The 16,260-nt window shown below is 40.8% G+C and overlaps 1 protein-coding gene across 1 annotated transcript in view; it reads right to left on the reverse strand.

The window, feature by feature from the left end:
* The window catches only part of LOC107551657 (neural cell adhesion molecule 1-B-like), a 36,334-nt gene that overhangs the window by 4,561 nt on the left and 15,513 nt on the right, over positions 1-16,260 (reverse strand). Inside the window, exons 5-9 of the mRNA XM_016233354.1 lie at positions 15,877-16,057; positions 8,310-8,359; positions 6,291-6,439; positions 5,452-5,568; positions 4,683-5,153 (exon numbers count right to left, since the gene is read on the reverse strand). Coding sequence (XP_016088840.1) covers positions 4,683-5,153; positions 5,452-5,568; positions 6,291-6,439; positions 8,310-8,359; positions 15,877-16,057 — 968 coding nt within the window. The remainder of the gene's footprint in view (positions 1-4,682; positions 5,154-5,451; positions 5,569-6,290; positions 6,440-8,309; positions 8,360-15,876; positions 16,058-16,260) is intronic.

Genomic DNA, 16,260 nt, shown 5'->3' on the forward strand with positions numbered 1-16,260 from the left:
TCAATGGTAAAAACAATCGAAAAGTACAAAATAAAAGGCATATGCGCGAGTTCTTTAGGCGCTCTATATATCTACAGACGTGTTTTGTTCTGCGAACTTAAAGACACTGAAGAAAGAAACCCTTGTATTTGAGATGTGGTTGTGGTGTGGTGCTGTCTGTCTGCGACTGTTGTACGCTGCCCATTCCGGATCATGCTTTGCTCTCATTGCCGTTCATCTGGGGGGCTTCATTAGGGACTGTCTTCACCTCCGCCGGGTTTTTCTTTACCTCCATGTCTGGTGCTTTACTTTTGTCATCAACAACAATTTTACCACTGGGGGAAAGAAAAAAAGAGAATTTTATCAGCAGTGTCTTTCAGTCATCTGTTTGGCTGCTTCCCCTCTTTATACTATTTCCAAGGATCGGCTCACCCAAAAATGACAGTTCTGTCATGAATTGTTCACCCTCATGTTCTTTCAAACCTGTATGAGTTTCTCTCTTTCTTCAGTGGAACACAAAAGATGGATTTTGATGAAACCGAATAATATGCTAAGCATTCTTTTCAATATAATGAAAGTGAATGAAGACTGGTGCTCAATGCTCCACAAATAACAAAGAAACACCATAAAATGATCATAAAAGTGGTTCACACGAGTCATTGTCTAAGTCTTCATATGGTAGCACTGTGTGACAAAAATCTTGACTAGGTTTCTTTGGTACGTTCATGAGGGAGGGTCTTGTCCCAGTTAAAAAATGTATTTGATAAAAAATATGGTAAAACAGCAATTTTGTGAAAAAAATATTACTATTTAAAATACCTGTTTTCAATTTTAATATATTTCAAAATGTAATTTATTCCTGTGATGGCAAAGCTGAATATTCAGCAGCCATTACTCCAGTCTTTTAGTGTCCATGCTGTGAGTATTTAAGACATACTGCTGTTGCACAAATAGCATATAAAATAACCTGTAGTAGATCTATACAAGTGGAGCTGGGGAAGGTGGAGGGTTTCAGAGGAACTCTGAAAGCACACTGTGAAATGGTCTAATGAATTTCTTTCAACAACAAAAAAATCTTTGGAATGATAGATAGTATGTAGTACATGAGTCCTGTGGATTACTTTTATCATGCTATCATCAGGTTTGAAATGACATGAGGAAGAAAATTGAAGAAACCCGAATTCATTTTCGGGTGAACTGTCCCTTTAAGTTTTGAGGGAACAGACTTCAGTCTAGCCAATCATTTTCACAGCTAACAGGATCAGTTTGGTTATCTTATGCTAACATCAAAGATTATTCATGAGCATGAGCATGTATGAAGACAGAGGAACAGTGCATGCAGGTATGATTCATATGAATCATAACACTCAAGTTAAAGCTTGCTGTGAGCAGTAAATCCATGGCATTGGTGCAGAGAGTCTTTCTGCTGCATAGACTCAGCTGCAGACACATTCCTCATAAAACTTCATAAATGTTAACCTCTCCCTCTGCGCTTATTGGCTGTGTAATAGTTTGTTGAAACACAGAGCGCTTGTCTCTTGGGGTCAGGATGGAGCAAAAAGCATTATAATAAATAATAAATCATAAATAAATGAAAATCATCCACCGCAAACTGCCAATTACTGAATATTTTACAAGCACATAGACATTTGTTCTCAAGGGAGCTGACAGAGCACATAGTGGGCCTTGAAAAAAGAAGTTTACTTAAATTATTTTGCAGTAGGCTGATTCTTTCCAAGCGCTGATAATTCATGTAATGGAATTGACTGTACTGGTGTGCCAAATCATTCATAAATGCATAATGAACCACGAAAATGAAAGATGAGTTTTGCTGGCAGGAAATCGAGATGGACGGTCCCTGTCGCATTTCTAACACGTCCCCTTCCATCCTATTTTTAGCACACCTGCCCGGCTGATATCAGCTGTGAATGACTGTTCATTATATTCGTCAAACATGCCTGGACAGCAATCGACTTCTACGCCATGACATGGGACCACCGGCAGTGTCAAGCGCTCTTGAATACGGCAGAGCCACAGAGAGGCTTTGTAGGAAAGAGAATGGGTGTAGTGGAGTGAGGGCGTCTCGTGTTACAATCTACACAATCTCAGTGGTACGACACAAGAGCAAGCTGCTTTGTCAGTGTCCGAGGTCTGAGCTGTTTGTCCCCCGTAGGAATTTCATTACGCTCATCACAATAAAGCTATCTTATCACATTCTGGCTCTTATGAAGAGCGGCCAAGTGTACAGTCATAGAGTCCCGCCGAACGACTGCGAAAGACACAACACATCATTATTCCTTCTGAGCGAGCTGAGGCTCCAGCGGCACTATAAGAAAACCTTCTGCCATTTGTTAGTTTGCATCCTTGGCGAGTTGTCTTTAAAAGTGCAAACTCTCGTTCTTGAAGGGGAAAAACTCTGACTTTAGGTGTCTTGAGAGACTAAAGATGGCAGATTGAGTTCCATTGATATTCTGCAGGCTCTGTGAAGACCAGGGAAGTCGCTCAGGTAGCTGAAAATCTACAGACACAGCCAATCAGCCCAGGTGGCAACCAATGAGAGGCAACTTCCCTGGAGTGTTCCTGCTCAAATTAGGCAACTGAGCCGAACTGAAAGAGAGAGAGAACAAGCCTGACATGGACCGACTGGGCCGTACATGGAAAGCACAAACTACACAGCACAAATGGAAGTGGGGAAAACAAAGTCTCTGGTAAATATTTAACAAACGCCATGCTCCCACTAATTCCCTGCTGGAAGTCTTGGCTGATTGTTTAACAGCCGATTTTCTCTGTACTTCGCAACAGAGCGCTACTGAAAAGTCTGGAGATGCCACTACTTCTGGCTACATTAGGCAGCTCCATAAAGCTAGCAGGACTGAATCTGTCAGATGTGAAATGTTTGTTTAATTCTGCAATATGCACCCTTGAATGAATGAAACCACTGCTACTCAGAGGCGCTGATCCGATGCTCTCAGCATGGCTCCAGCGAATAAGGAGCAGGGTTGTTTCATTTATGTATATTTTGTACATTCTAGCTGAAATTTTCGCTAGTTTTATTTCAATTTCACAACAACATAGCTTAGTACTTGTGAACAATAAAATGTGCCATAAAACAATTGTAACTACTATCATTCCGGCATCTCTGGCACATTTATGATTCAGAGCCATGGACCAAATCCACTCAAATCTTTTGACAGATGGAGAACAAGTCCTGGCTGGTTTTGCTAAAGTTCATAGCTGAGAATTTTTGGAATATAGTCGAGAGATTTGCTTGAGGCCATTTGGATCAACTAAACGAGACTAATTTAATTTGTGTTGTCTTCACAATGTTTCAGAGAGACATTATTTTCAGTAACAACTACTAAATGATTATTGTGGTGTAGTTGATTGCATATTTACACTACTATTCAAAAGTTTGGGGTCGGTACTATATTTTTATGTTTTTGAAAGAAGTCTCTTATGTTCACCAAGGCTGAATTTATTTGATCAAAAATACAGTAAAACAGTAATGTTGTGAAATATTATTACAATTTAAAATAACTGTTTTCTATTTGAATATATTTGAAATATTCCTGTGATGGCAAAGCTGAGTTTCAGTGTCACATGATCCTTCAGAAATCATTCTAATATGCTGACTTGCTGCTCAAGAAACATTACTTATTATCAGTGTTAAAAATAGTTGTGCTGTCCCCCCGCCCCCAGAATCGTTGGAATTGTAATGTATCTGCTTCTATACAAAAAGTGAACTAAACTGAACTGTGATGGTTGTTTACATGACAATCATCGATGCATTTCTGTCTAACTGAGTGACTCTTTAGGCCAGAATGAACCAACTGGGAGATCAGACCATCCAGCATAATATGAAATCTAAAAATTAATTGTCTCTATAAATATACTTCATATTGTAGTTTTAGAGTATTTCTTTAACAAACTTAATTTTTTTATATATTTGAAAGTAGAGTATGGAATTCCGGCCTCTCTTTCACCATCTGGTTGAGACATAAAATTAAAAAGTAAATGCAGATTTGTTATTTTACATTTGTTTTGCATCTTTAATGGACATATTTTTCAGTGCTGATTTTTTTTCTTCAGTTTTTGTTACTAGCATTAACCTTGATGTGTACATCAGCTGGCCATTTCACCCACAGAGGCACAAATGACTCCGCACCTCATCTGCTGTGTTAATGTAATTACAACAATCATACATTAGCCTTCTATAAGATGCTCTTTTATACAATAGCACCATTAAGGCTGCTAATTTATTTCTCACTGTCCTTTTCAGCTTTGAAAGCCATCATTTAAAATCCTCAGCTGTGGAACTGTGCCATTTGCGACAACCAATCATTGTGAGGCTCTGCCAGCATTAATAGAGGAATCAATTAGCTCGCTCGGAAAAACAAAACCAAAAGAAAAATTTTACACATTTATAATTCCACTGTGTTTTGAAATGACGCAATTGAACAGTTTTTACAGAGGTGCAAATAAACCTGCACAAGCTGTTTCAGTGCACTAAGCCATCTCTCATTTGAATACCAAAGGGAATATGCAAAGATTGAAGATGCAGGAGGAACCTGATGAAATTCAGATTTTACATTAAGAAGTGAGAAGTAACTGAAGAGGAAGGAGGGGTGATGAAGAAACAGACAGTGAGAAAGTGGAGATGGTTAAGGACACAAACACAACTAAACATCTAGAGGTGGCCATACTCGTCCTGGTTGGGTGCGGACAGTGCGCTGGAGGAGTCCCTGGAGGGCTTGCCCAGCACATCCTTGGCAAGGCTACTATCTGTGGTCTGGTGGGCTCCTCCCTGTACCTGAGAGTCCTTACTTTGGGGGGGATTGGCCGGCTCAGCCGGGCTCTGGCCATCGGCTTTAGCCAGATCTGCAGGGGTTGAATCAGATGGCTGGAGGGCATCTAAGGACTTTGAGGTCTGGTTGGAGGGCATATCGCTCAGATCCACCAGAGGGGCCACGGCTGCAGGAGCAGCTTGTGGGGAGGTGGGTGAGGTGACGCTAGGTTTGGGGGTGCTGGATTGGGGGGTAGCTTTAGGGGCCGCAGGGGCAGTGCTTGAGGTAAGGGTGGTGCTATCGCTAGCAGGACTGTCAGTGCCGGGGTCTGAGTTAGTGGTTACAGAGGGAAGCAAGTCCACTACTGTTGCTGTGTTGTCAGCAGCGTGCCTGTGAGGACAGCAGGAATAGAGGAGAGACGGGGAGAAGGAGATTCACACAAAGAAAAAGAAGGGGGGGGAGGGAAGGCCAAGGCAAAACATACACAAACATCAGTAAGTCCAACATGCATTTCAAAATAAAACACACCATGTTAGGTAATCACAAAAAAGTGAGGGGTGTGTATGTGTGGGTATCTACACCATTAAACTACAACAGAGAGACTGTTAAACACAAGTAGATGTTAATAACCTGAAGAAAAGACCAGACTTTTGCGTTTTGGACTGTGTGTGTGTTTTTAGGGACTCACTCAGGGTCCGTCAAAGGGGTGGTCTCATTGGGTTCGGTGGGTCCTCCTCCTTCATGGTTTGGTGTGTGTTCCTCCTCAGTCCTTACCTCCACAATGGGCTCTTTAGATTCATCCTTACTGTAAAAGATGACACACCAGAGTTACCCAGAGTTACCAGAATAAAATTTTTTTTCAAATTAGCAGCACTGATTAAAACAGGTTGACGAATATAAATAAATTGGTCTCGCACCATATGGTGTACTTTTCTGACAAAGTATGGTGTGTTTATATTTATAATTTAATTCAATCTGCCATCTTTATAATTGATAAAGAACTGACAAAAATATTGTACAACTACTGTACAATACAGTAAAACTACTGTCAAATCAAATAAAAAATATTTTAGTATTTTTGCATGACAAAATATAAATATATTTAGAATACACTGTTGTCAGACATATATGACAATATTGTGCTATAAATAACTATTTATGATAATCAAAAACTATATTGTTGAGCCCTTCAGTGCAATAACATGACATCAAAATTGGGATATAATAACTTTCTAGTTAAAAAGGTTTTCTTTGCATAGCATTTCAAAGGCTACATTTTGCAACCAGGCAGCCTTTTCATTCCTAACCAGCATGCACCTCTCCTCCTCTCTTCTTATCTCAACACTGCCGCCATGTGCCAATATTCACAACATTCTCATTCATGGAGTCAGATATGCCACAATCAGCCCTGCCTCAAGCCCTCCTGTAGAGCTGATGGGAGCGATAATGATGGGAGAGCAATGATGGATGGCGTTATCGGACAAGGGAACACACACGGATGAGAGGGAAAGGAAAAGACTGGCTCACGTGAAAGCGGCTTTTCCCTCCTCGATATCCTTCCCTTTGGCAGAGGGCCCAGACTTGCCGCAAAAGTTGACGGCGATGCACATGAGGAGGCCGCACTTGTTGAGGAAGTAACATGTGACGTCCACGCCGAAGAGGAGCAGGATGAAGACCTGAGAGTCCTTACTTTGGGGGGGATTGGCCGGCTCAGCCGGGCTCTGGCCATCGGCTTTAGCCAGATCTGCAGGGGTTGAATCAGATGGCTGGAGGGCATCTAAGGACTTTGAGGTCTGGTTGGAGGGCATATCGCTCAGATCCACCAGAGGGGCCACAGCTGCAGGAGCAGCTTGTGGGGAGGTGGGTGAGGTGACGCTAGGTTTGGGGGTGCTGGATTGGGGGGTAGCTTTAGGGGCCGCAGGGGCAGTGCTTGAGGTAAGGGTGGTGCTATCGCTAGCAGGACTGTCAGTGCCGGGGTCTGAGTTAGTGGTTACAGAGGGAAGCAAGTCCACTACTGTTGCTGTGTTGTCAGCAGCGTGCCTGTGAGGACAGCAGGAATAGAGGAGAGACGGGGAGAAGGAGATTCACACAAAGAAAAAGAAGGGGGGGAGGGAAGGCCAAGGCAAAACATACACAAACATCAGTAAGTCCAACATGCATTTCAAAATAAAACACACCATGTTAGGTAATCACAAAAAAGTGAGGGGTGTGTATGTGTGGGTATCTACACCATTAAACTACAACAGAGAGACTGTTAAACACAAGTAGATGTTAATAACCTGAAGAAAAGACCAGACTTTTGCGTTTTGGACTGTGTGTGTGTTTTTAGGGACTCACTCAGGGTCCGTCAAAGGGGTGGTCTCATTGGGTTCGGTGGGTCCTCCTCCTTCATGGTTTGGTGTGTGTTCCTCCTCAGTCCTTACCTCCACAATGGGCTCTTTAGATTCATCCTTACTGTAAAAGATGACACACCAGAGTTACCCAGAGTTACCAGAGTAAAAAATTTGTTCAAATTAGCAGCACTGATTAAAACAGGTTGACGAATATAAATAAATTGGTCTTGCACCATATGGTGTACTTTTCTGACAAAGTATGGTGTGTTTATATTTATAATTTAATTCAATCTGCCATCTTTATAATTGATAAAGAACTGACAAAAATATTGTACAACTACTGTACAATACAGTAAAACTACTGTCAAATCAAATAAAAAATATTTTAGTATTTTTGCATGACAAAATATAAATATATTTAGAATACACTGTTGTCAGACATATATGACAATATTGTGCTATAAATAACTATTTATGATAATCAAAAACTATATTGTTGAGCCCTTCAGTGCAATAACATGACATAAAAATTGGGATATAATAACTTTCTAGTTAAAAAGGTTTTCTTTGCATAGCATTTCAAAGGCTACATTTTGCAACCAGGCAGCCTTTTCATTCCTAACCAGCATGCACCTCTCCTCCTCTCCTCTTATCTCAACACTGCCGCCATGTGCCAATATTCACAACATTCTCATTCATGGAGTCAGATATGCCACAATCAGCCCTGCCTCAAGCCCTCCTGTAGAGCTGATGGGAGCGATAATGATGGGAGAGCAATGATGGATGGCGTTATCGGACAAGGGAACACACACGGATGAGAGGGAAAGGAAAAGACTGGCTCACGTGAAAGCGGCTTTTCCCTCCTCGATATCCTTCCCTTTGGCAGAGGGCCCAGACTTGCCGCAAAAGTTGACGGCGATGCACATGAGGAGGCCGCACTTGTTGAGGAAGTAACATGTGACGTCCACGCCAAAGAGGAGCAGGATGAAGACCACAATGAGGATGCCCACGATAGCCCCGGTGCCCAACCCTGAGCTGGTTTCTTTGGGAAAGAGGAAAAGTCAAAAAAGAAAAAAAGATTTTATCACAGACCATGCCTTAAAGTGGCTTTTCCACAGTGATCTATGCAATCTAGAATAAAAAATGTGAGGAGGCCGCACTTGTTGAGGAAGTAACATGTGACGTCCACGCCGAAGAGGAGCAGGATGAAGACCACAATGAGGATGCCCACGATAGCCCCGGTGCCCAACCCTGAGCTGGTTTCTTTGGGAAGGAGGAAAAGTCAAAAAAGAAAAAAAGATTTTATCACAGACCATGCCTTAAAGTGGCTTTTCCACAGTGATCTATGCAATCTAGAATAAAAAATTTAATTTCCATATAGTCTATTTTGTATGTTGTACTAATTTGAAGTGAGCTGAAAGGATTGGTTTGTTGAAGGCAGTTAGGACTAAAGCCAACACACTCATAGAAACACATAAGGGTGAATTCATTAAACAGTTGTACTTTTACATACTCTAAAAACCTGTGGCTTTTTCCACAGTAACGTCAAGCCGGTTAACATAATTTTGTTTGTGTACATTTTCTATTAATCATGGCAGCAGTAATTCATCAAATGATAATCTAGCAATGGAGAAGAGCATTATAACTAGGCGTACGTCCAAATGTGTGGTGCAGATGAGTCCATTTGACACATTTTAAAGAGGTGCATGGATCACAGTGTTAAAACCATGCTGCATAGTTGCAGTAAAGTATGCCAGATCATGCTTGTCTGATATATCCTTCACAACCTAGCAGGACCAGGAAATGTGCAGTGCAAATAGCATAGATTTTGTTACCTGATTAGCATAATTCCTTAATGCAATCTCTAATTACTAAAACAGCAAACATGTGCAAATAAACAGTACTATCAGTTCATTCTTAATGAATTCACCCCCATAATATTTAGGTTCTCCACACAGACTGCCAAAGCGGGATACATTTCATGTGTTATCGACACACAGTATATAACATAACATCACATACAGCGTCATTCTGAAGCAGGGCATTCATCACTCACATGGAAATGAACCCAGCATGCTTATTCAGAGACATAATTAACTCTCTTTGTACAGAACTTCAGAACGTTAACTACAAGGCTTGTTCTGTTCATATTCAAGCACATATTTCAACAGAGAAACTCCACTGGCATGGAACGGTGAAGATAATCTCAATACTCAGCTCTTAGTGCATTCACTTATGGGTTAACTCCTGCATAAACACACACAAACAACACACAAACGTAAGCCATACTGATGAAAATAAAAGAAAACACCATGTTAAAGGAACAAGGATTAAATGAGATGGAGAAACACAAGCAGAACTGTGTTTTCAGCTCTTGAAAACACAGACTACTTACCAGGAATGACAAGCTACACCATGAAAATGCTAAATAACTACAGGATCTACTGAGACGGACATATATGGTCTGGATCAGTAAACGCAACGCACAATGAAAATGTGGTTGTATGGATCTTAATGCTGCATCGGTAAACATGGCAATTCATATGAACTCAATTCATATCAATCTATGCTGAAATATTTGATTCAAATGCGGGAAGATGACTCAGTTTTTCAAGTGGTCATTATAAAAGTTAAACCAAGTGCTTTTGGACTAACAAAGGGAGATCTGATGAGGCTAAAAGTAAATACAACCTATTTTGGACAAATTATGATTTAAAGTTCAATAAAATAATAAAATAAAATAAATGTGTTTATAAATAAACAGTTGAGACAGGTAAAAAGCTAATACCTATCATAAAGCAGTTGCTCTGTAATAGGTTGTTTTATGCTTAAAACATCTTCATTGTAAGCAAATTCACTTTCTTCTATATATACAGAGTACTGAGACACAATTTTTACCTGACACAGGACACATGATATAATATGGTGGCTGCAAAAAAATGTAGCAAACATAGTTTATTGTTAGCCCAACACTATAATGGCACTCCATTCAAGTATTCTTATGAGTATACAGCCATAGATTATACTGTGAATTAAGATGAACATTTGCAATTAGGCTTATATCGAGTTCTAGGCACCTTTGCATTAAGTGTCTCTAATGAAACGTCCTTCTAAATCATTGATGGAGCCACATAAAGACCTAAAACACATCTACACGTATCAAGGAGATCATGAATTATGGATGCACTCAACTGAGATCTGGAGGAAAAATGCATTATACAAAACTTCAGCTCCACTTGATTCATACTGCTCTCAGAACACTGTGCTCAAAACTTGCAATAGATCTACAATAAACCAAAACGTATTATGAACTTAAACCAAGAAACCTGTATGATAGGTAATCTGGTGCTGTGGATGAAATCTAGCCATTGTAGCAGTCAACAAACTCCACGGATGTGTATAAGAGGCTGGGCAACAGGAGGTAGAGCTGACAGAATTAATCTACCGGCCAGCCAGGAGAGGGCCAAGAGCGCTTCTCCTAGATCGGGGTGCGGAGTGGGTCGCACTTGTTTTCCCGAGCTTCAGCCTGCATTTTAACAAGTGCGATAAATCACGGCACACATCTGAGCACAAAGGCTGTCTCACTGAGGTCCTTCACCGGCCAAAAACACCCAGCTCTGCTGACTCAGCAGCGTGCTTGAAAGGTCTTCAAGACACTCGAGACGTCTCCGCATATTACAAACCTTATCATGTTCTGAATAATGAACATTGGTGTGAAAAAAACTCACAATGTGGTGCATGTTATATGAGTGTTGGGTTGAATCAATGCAGTCCGGAATACCTGGACAGAGTTAGCCGTTAGCATTCCCATGGCACATGCACCTGGAAGTACATGTATGCTGCAATCTTTGCTCATGGACACTCAGTTCTGGACACATTTTTTGAAGTCAATTACTTGAGCTGTAAATGTCATGTGACTTTTAACATCATATATCTATATATATATATAGAGAGAGAGAGAGAGAGAGTTCTGCAGTCGTGATGTCAAAACTCGGAAGACTAATTTGACGTGTTCTCTCGAGAATGGGTTTTTTTCAATGGGGTTTTTCAATTTATGAGTAAAACAAGGTCTGTGGTAAATGTAAATTGACAATACTGATTTTTATTATTATTATTATTTTTTAATTATGTTGTACAACAAAACATCCAAGTATGTCAAGTTACGTTTACCATAAGAAAAACCCTTGGCAAATTAGTCTGCTGAGTTTTGACATCACGGCTGCAGCACTCTATATAATAAAGAAGTACAAGTAAATTAATTTGTGGTTAATTTTGCATAGCCATCAATGGGGAAAAAAAACAGGCTTTGCGTGCTCGGAATGTAGTTACAGCAGGGGCTAGCTGCTAGCTAATGCTAACTAGCCAAACTTTAACCTCCTGTGTTGAATATTACATATAAACGTATTAAATAAAGCTACTGCAGGATCATCATCGAACTGCAGAATTTGTGAAAATCTACAACAGATCAACAGAATACTGTTTTAATTGCTCTTGAGGCATCTGCTGAATGTGACTTTTCGCTAACAGCCCATTTTAACTTTCTCTGCACGGTCATTACAAATGTTCAGTCTGTTCTGAGGACTCTCAGATTATTCAGACACCTCCACACTTGGCACTTGCCTCCGTCTCCAGTCACTCTCAGTGATAAGTGCAAACAAGCGGCACTTCTGCCGATGCCAAGTTTGGATTCTCAAGTCATTTTGCCTCTGGTTTTGCTAGTCTGAATGAAGCCGATGATCCATCCGGAGTGGCATTAAACATCCCAGACGAGCCAAACGGGGTGCTGCTTTTCTGATGAAATGTCACCTAGCACCAACACACAATGATTAAGGACAGAGACGCACCTGCATATGAATGATGAGCATGATAAACTGATTGGCACATGCGTTTCCAGGAGTCAAACCTCCAGGTCTCATCACTTTATTACCATGAGAATCCATTCCAAACTGGGAAACAAATGCTACTCCATTTGATTGAACAAACGACCCCCATTCCCTCCCCCATTTATTTCCATAACCCTGCCAAATATATGAGGTTTTATACTGTAAGACACTTAATTACATTAGTTGCACTTTACTTGACACTCTCCCAGGAAATGCCTGCATAGGTCTTGAATAATAATGATACTCGCATTTCCACTCTCGATGGCATACAGCAGCCTTGGACATGTAAACTGACCACCATCTTCTTTAATACGGACAGCTGGCTGGAGGTCAATCGACACCCATACCTGTATCTGTCCATCGCTAATGTTCAAAATTGATTTATACGGTTACAACGGAGGCGGTGCCATGCACACAAGAACGCTTGTGGGTTTCGCACTAAAATTCAGTCTGGGGGGTGTTTATGTTAAATCCTGTCTAAGCAAGAAAAAACAGCCTTAAGGAATTTAGCAGTTCAGAGTAGAGATGGTCAATCAGAAGTACTGCAGAACACTCCTGCCCTTTGAAAGTAAAAAGCTCCATGGGTCCCTCCGAACCGACATTGTGCACCATGTCATCATGGGACAAGCATGAAACGGTCACACATTATGGTCCCATGCAACTCGCTGTCACAAGATTTTGACTCAAATCCATGTTGTGTTCGTTAAAAACTCAAAATAAACAAAACAATCTATCTAGCTTACCGTATTTTCTTAAAACCTACAACGATTACTGCATGACAACATACTGGTATGTGTGTACAAAAAATGTATTACAGAACATAATTAAATTACACTGTTGAAAATGACACTTTTGACGTGAATGATTTTAACAGCAGTAGCATTAGTTTTGAATGGTCTTTTCAAGTAAGAAGCAGAGAAAAGAAAATGTAAATAAAAGTCCATTACAAGAAAGTATCTATTTTCTGAATCGTCTAAAATTATGTACAGTTTGTCACAAAAAACACGTTTTCCATGTCAACACACAAACTTGGTGCCTATTCCTAAAAAAAATACCCTTCCAAATTAGTTAATATCTTAATAATAATAACAACAACAAAAGAATAAGAAACTTAAAATTAATGAAGGTAATGAAAATAAGGACTTTATCTCCTAAATGAGCCCTAGAATAATTATATCGAGATTAATATCAAGAGACTAGGCTTCTTGATAGGGAAAGATTTTCTACAACACTCCCAAAAAGTCCATGATGTGAAAAAAAACCTTTTCAAACACTCTGACATTGCCTTGCTTAAACATAAAATTAATAAGAAACTTAAAAAGACAAAAAAACAGAATGATACAAGCACCGAACACTTTACTTAATTCCAATACATGTAACTGATATTCTTTTTTGTTTGTTTGTATGTTTAGCCTGCGAGAGGATCAGAAAGGCGTAGAAAACTGAAGGGTGTGGTTGAAGAGTGGACGGGACTCCTCTCCTCTGGCGAGCCCCAGTTTATGAGAGCACTAGCACAGTCAGCATGGAGAACATGAGAGTGACGAGAGCATACGTCACAGAGGAGCAGCCAAGGGTTGCTGAGACCACACATCCCACACCACCACACCAAAAAAAGACACCCGAAGACCACAGGGACAGTGCACAGGAGGGAAAAAAATTGGCAAAAATGGGGGGAAAAAACAACGTTTTGAGTGCGTATTTGAAAATGCGATGATCCGGTGATGTCCGATTTTACACATGGAGACAGAAAAAGGGAAAGAGGGAGGGAAGGAAGGAAAAAACAGGGAAAGAAATTGGGAGAGAGGGAGAGAGAAAAAAGAGAGAGACAGAGAATAGGTCAAATACAGAAAATTAAGTTTAAAAGGTTAATCAAGAAAAGAATATCAAAGGAAAGTTCCAGCCAGTTAAAAGCACAGCAATGACAGCAAATCGAGAATGAAAGGACAACGATAGTCAAATGATGGGAAACATGGAATGATAAGGGACACCAAGACACGTACAATCAAGAAACACAGATCAGGCAACTGTCCTGGTATTTGACATTGCATATATACTTTACAGCCAATTTTGATAAATCTTACAGATCCTCTCTTTCTTTAAAGGTGAAGTGTGCAATTTCCGCTCTACTAGCCTCTCAAAACTGTATTGCAACATTAATAACAAAAAGAGTAATTGGACTGCAATTGCTCTGTCAAATAGATAGTCCCATCCCAAACCCAGTGGTCATTAATAGCACCACAGAGACAGTGTTTACACTTTTTGGAGGAATTCATCTACAAATGGCTTATTTATAATGGTCTCTAATGCACAGATAGTGAAGGTATTTTAAAATGAAACATTATAACATAAAAAGCACACTTCAGCTTTAAACAAGTGCTGCCAGAAATTTGCATTTAAATTAATTATAATGAATTCAAATCAAGAAAAACATTCTACAGGAAATTCGGAAAAACAGGCTTTCATCTTTCTATGTCGCAAACACCAGGGAAATGTTGCCCAGTCAGAAGACAAGGCGAAACAAACAGGTTATGATGCAATACAGTGTAATAAAGTGCTGAAATTAGTTTTCTGATCTTATTTAAATGGCACAAACGTTAATGGGCGTTGTATTAGAACAGCTTTTACTCCTTGTCAACTGTAGCCTGGGAGATTTGGATTACATGAAGTAGAGCTTTAGCATTTGTCGTGTGGCCAATGTTGAGCTCAACCCATTACCCGTACCATGCACGAAAATCCACTGGCTCCCTATTTTAATTCCTGCCAAACTCTCGACATGCTGACCATCTGCAAAGTGAAGGAATGTGTCATGTGATAATAATAGTGTCCAGACAGTTTTAAGGGTTTCTGACCTGTCTCCTGCAAGCTGGTCTGATTATAAGACTCTAGAGAAGCGTGAATCGCTGTCTGAGCAGCTGTTTTTGGACCATCGTTTCTAACAGCAGCTGCTCCAGCTGATGCAATGCAGATGTTAGGCTAAAAATAAAGCCGCTTTTTTGAACTCCCATATGTTACACATTGAGGTTAACAACTCTGCAATGTGTAAGTGTGGCGAGATGAGAAAAGAGACAAAGGAAGGCTTTTCTATCCATCCGAACCTGTCTTGCACAAGTGCTCCGAGATCCAAAGCTCCCACTGCTATATGGATGCTTCTCACTAAGCGGATGAGAAAAAGCAGGTCTCTTGGCCATGCACCGACAGATGCCTGTTAGGTCCTCAGTAAAGCATTAAACCATTAATCCTGTTGAGGCGTCATCATGCAAAACCAGAGGATGCATCCCCACTGAGAACAAGCAGATAGTCAGCCCAATTCAATTGGTCTGCCACAATGAGCCTGAACTGAGCCTCAGTTCAGCCTCCAGAAAGAGACCGAAGGATGATCTAAGGCCCAATTTTTATCAGCGGGGAAGCAGCTCGCAAGAAAACAAAAACACAGCACTGCCAATGGAGCACAGACCAAACGAGCCCGTGGTGGAGGGGGTGGATGGTTTAACGGGCCTGCTGTGGCTTTTTGCCTCCCGAGTGCCAAATAGAAAATCTCATCTTCTCTGATATCATCTACAATCGCTCCGAGATGAGCAATAAAGCCGGCTGCAAGAGTCAGGTGGAGCTTGATGGAGGGGTCAGGGCTCTGGAGAGGAGCTAAAGGTCTCCAGACTTCACCCGTGGCCACCTCTCACAGACATTTATCACTCTGCACTCTTATTACTCTTAGATTGTGTCAAATCACTCTCTAGAGGAGGCCAGGCCACAACCTGAATTGACATAAGGGTGGCCTGTGCAATCCACAACAAGACCTGCTAGTAGGATGGGGTTAACAGGGGTTGCGTTGAGGCAGTCGGACTGTTGGCCGCTCAGGCTGGCAGTGGCTGTGCTTCAGGGTTAGGGGGTGGGCCATACCTGGGATGGCGGTGGGTTCTGGCAAGGTTCTGAAGGAGAGTGTGCCGGGTTCAGATCGCCCTCGCTGGTTTTCGGCAATGACGGAGACCTCGTATTCCGTGTTCCATTCCAGACCTCGCAGAACAACGTACTCGCTGCCGTTGGGCAGGCGGATCTCCGGCTTCCAGTCCTGGCGATTCTTCTACGGACACATGTGGACACACTTTAAACTTTAAGAATGGTATATAAGGGTCAATGACACAATTTTTTGTATTCTAATTTCTTCAAAAATACATAAAAACGCAACTCACACATACATTGAATTTAAATACACCTCTTCTATGATGATTATGTTTTCATTTTCGAAATTAAAATAGAATTAGATTTAATAATAAAAAATATATT

The sequence above is a fragment of the Sinocyclocheilus grahami genome, unplaced genomic scaffold (assembly GCF_001515645.1).
Source record: "Sinocyclocheilus grahami isolate Dianchi unplaced genomic scaffold, SAMN03320097.WGS_v1.1 scaffold428.1, whole genome shotgun sequence".
In the NCBI taxonomy this organism is placed as follows: domain Eukaryota; kingdom Metazoa; phylum Chordata; class Actinopteri; order Cypriniformes; family Cyprinidae; genus Sinocyclocheilus; species Sinocyclocheilus grahami.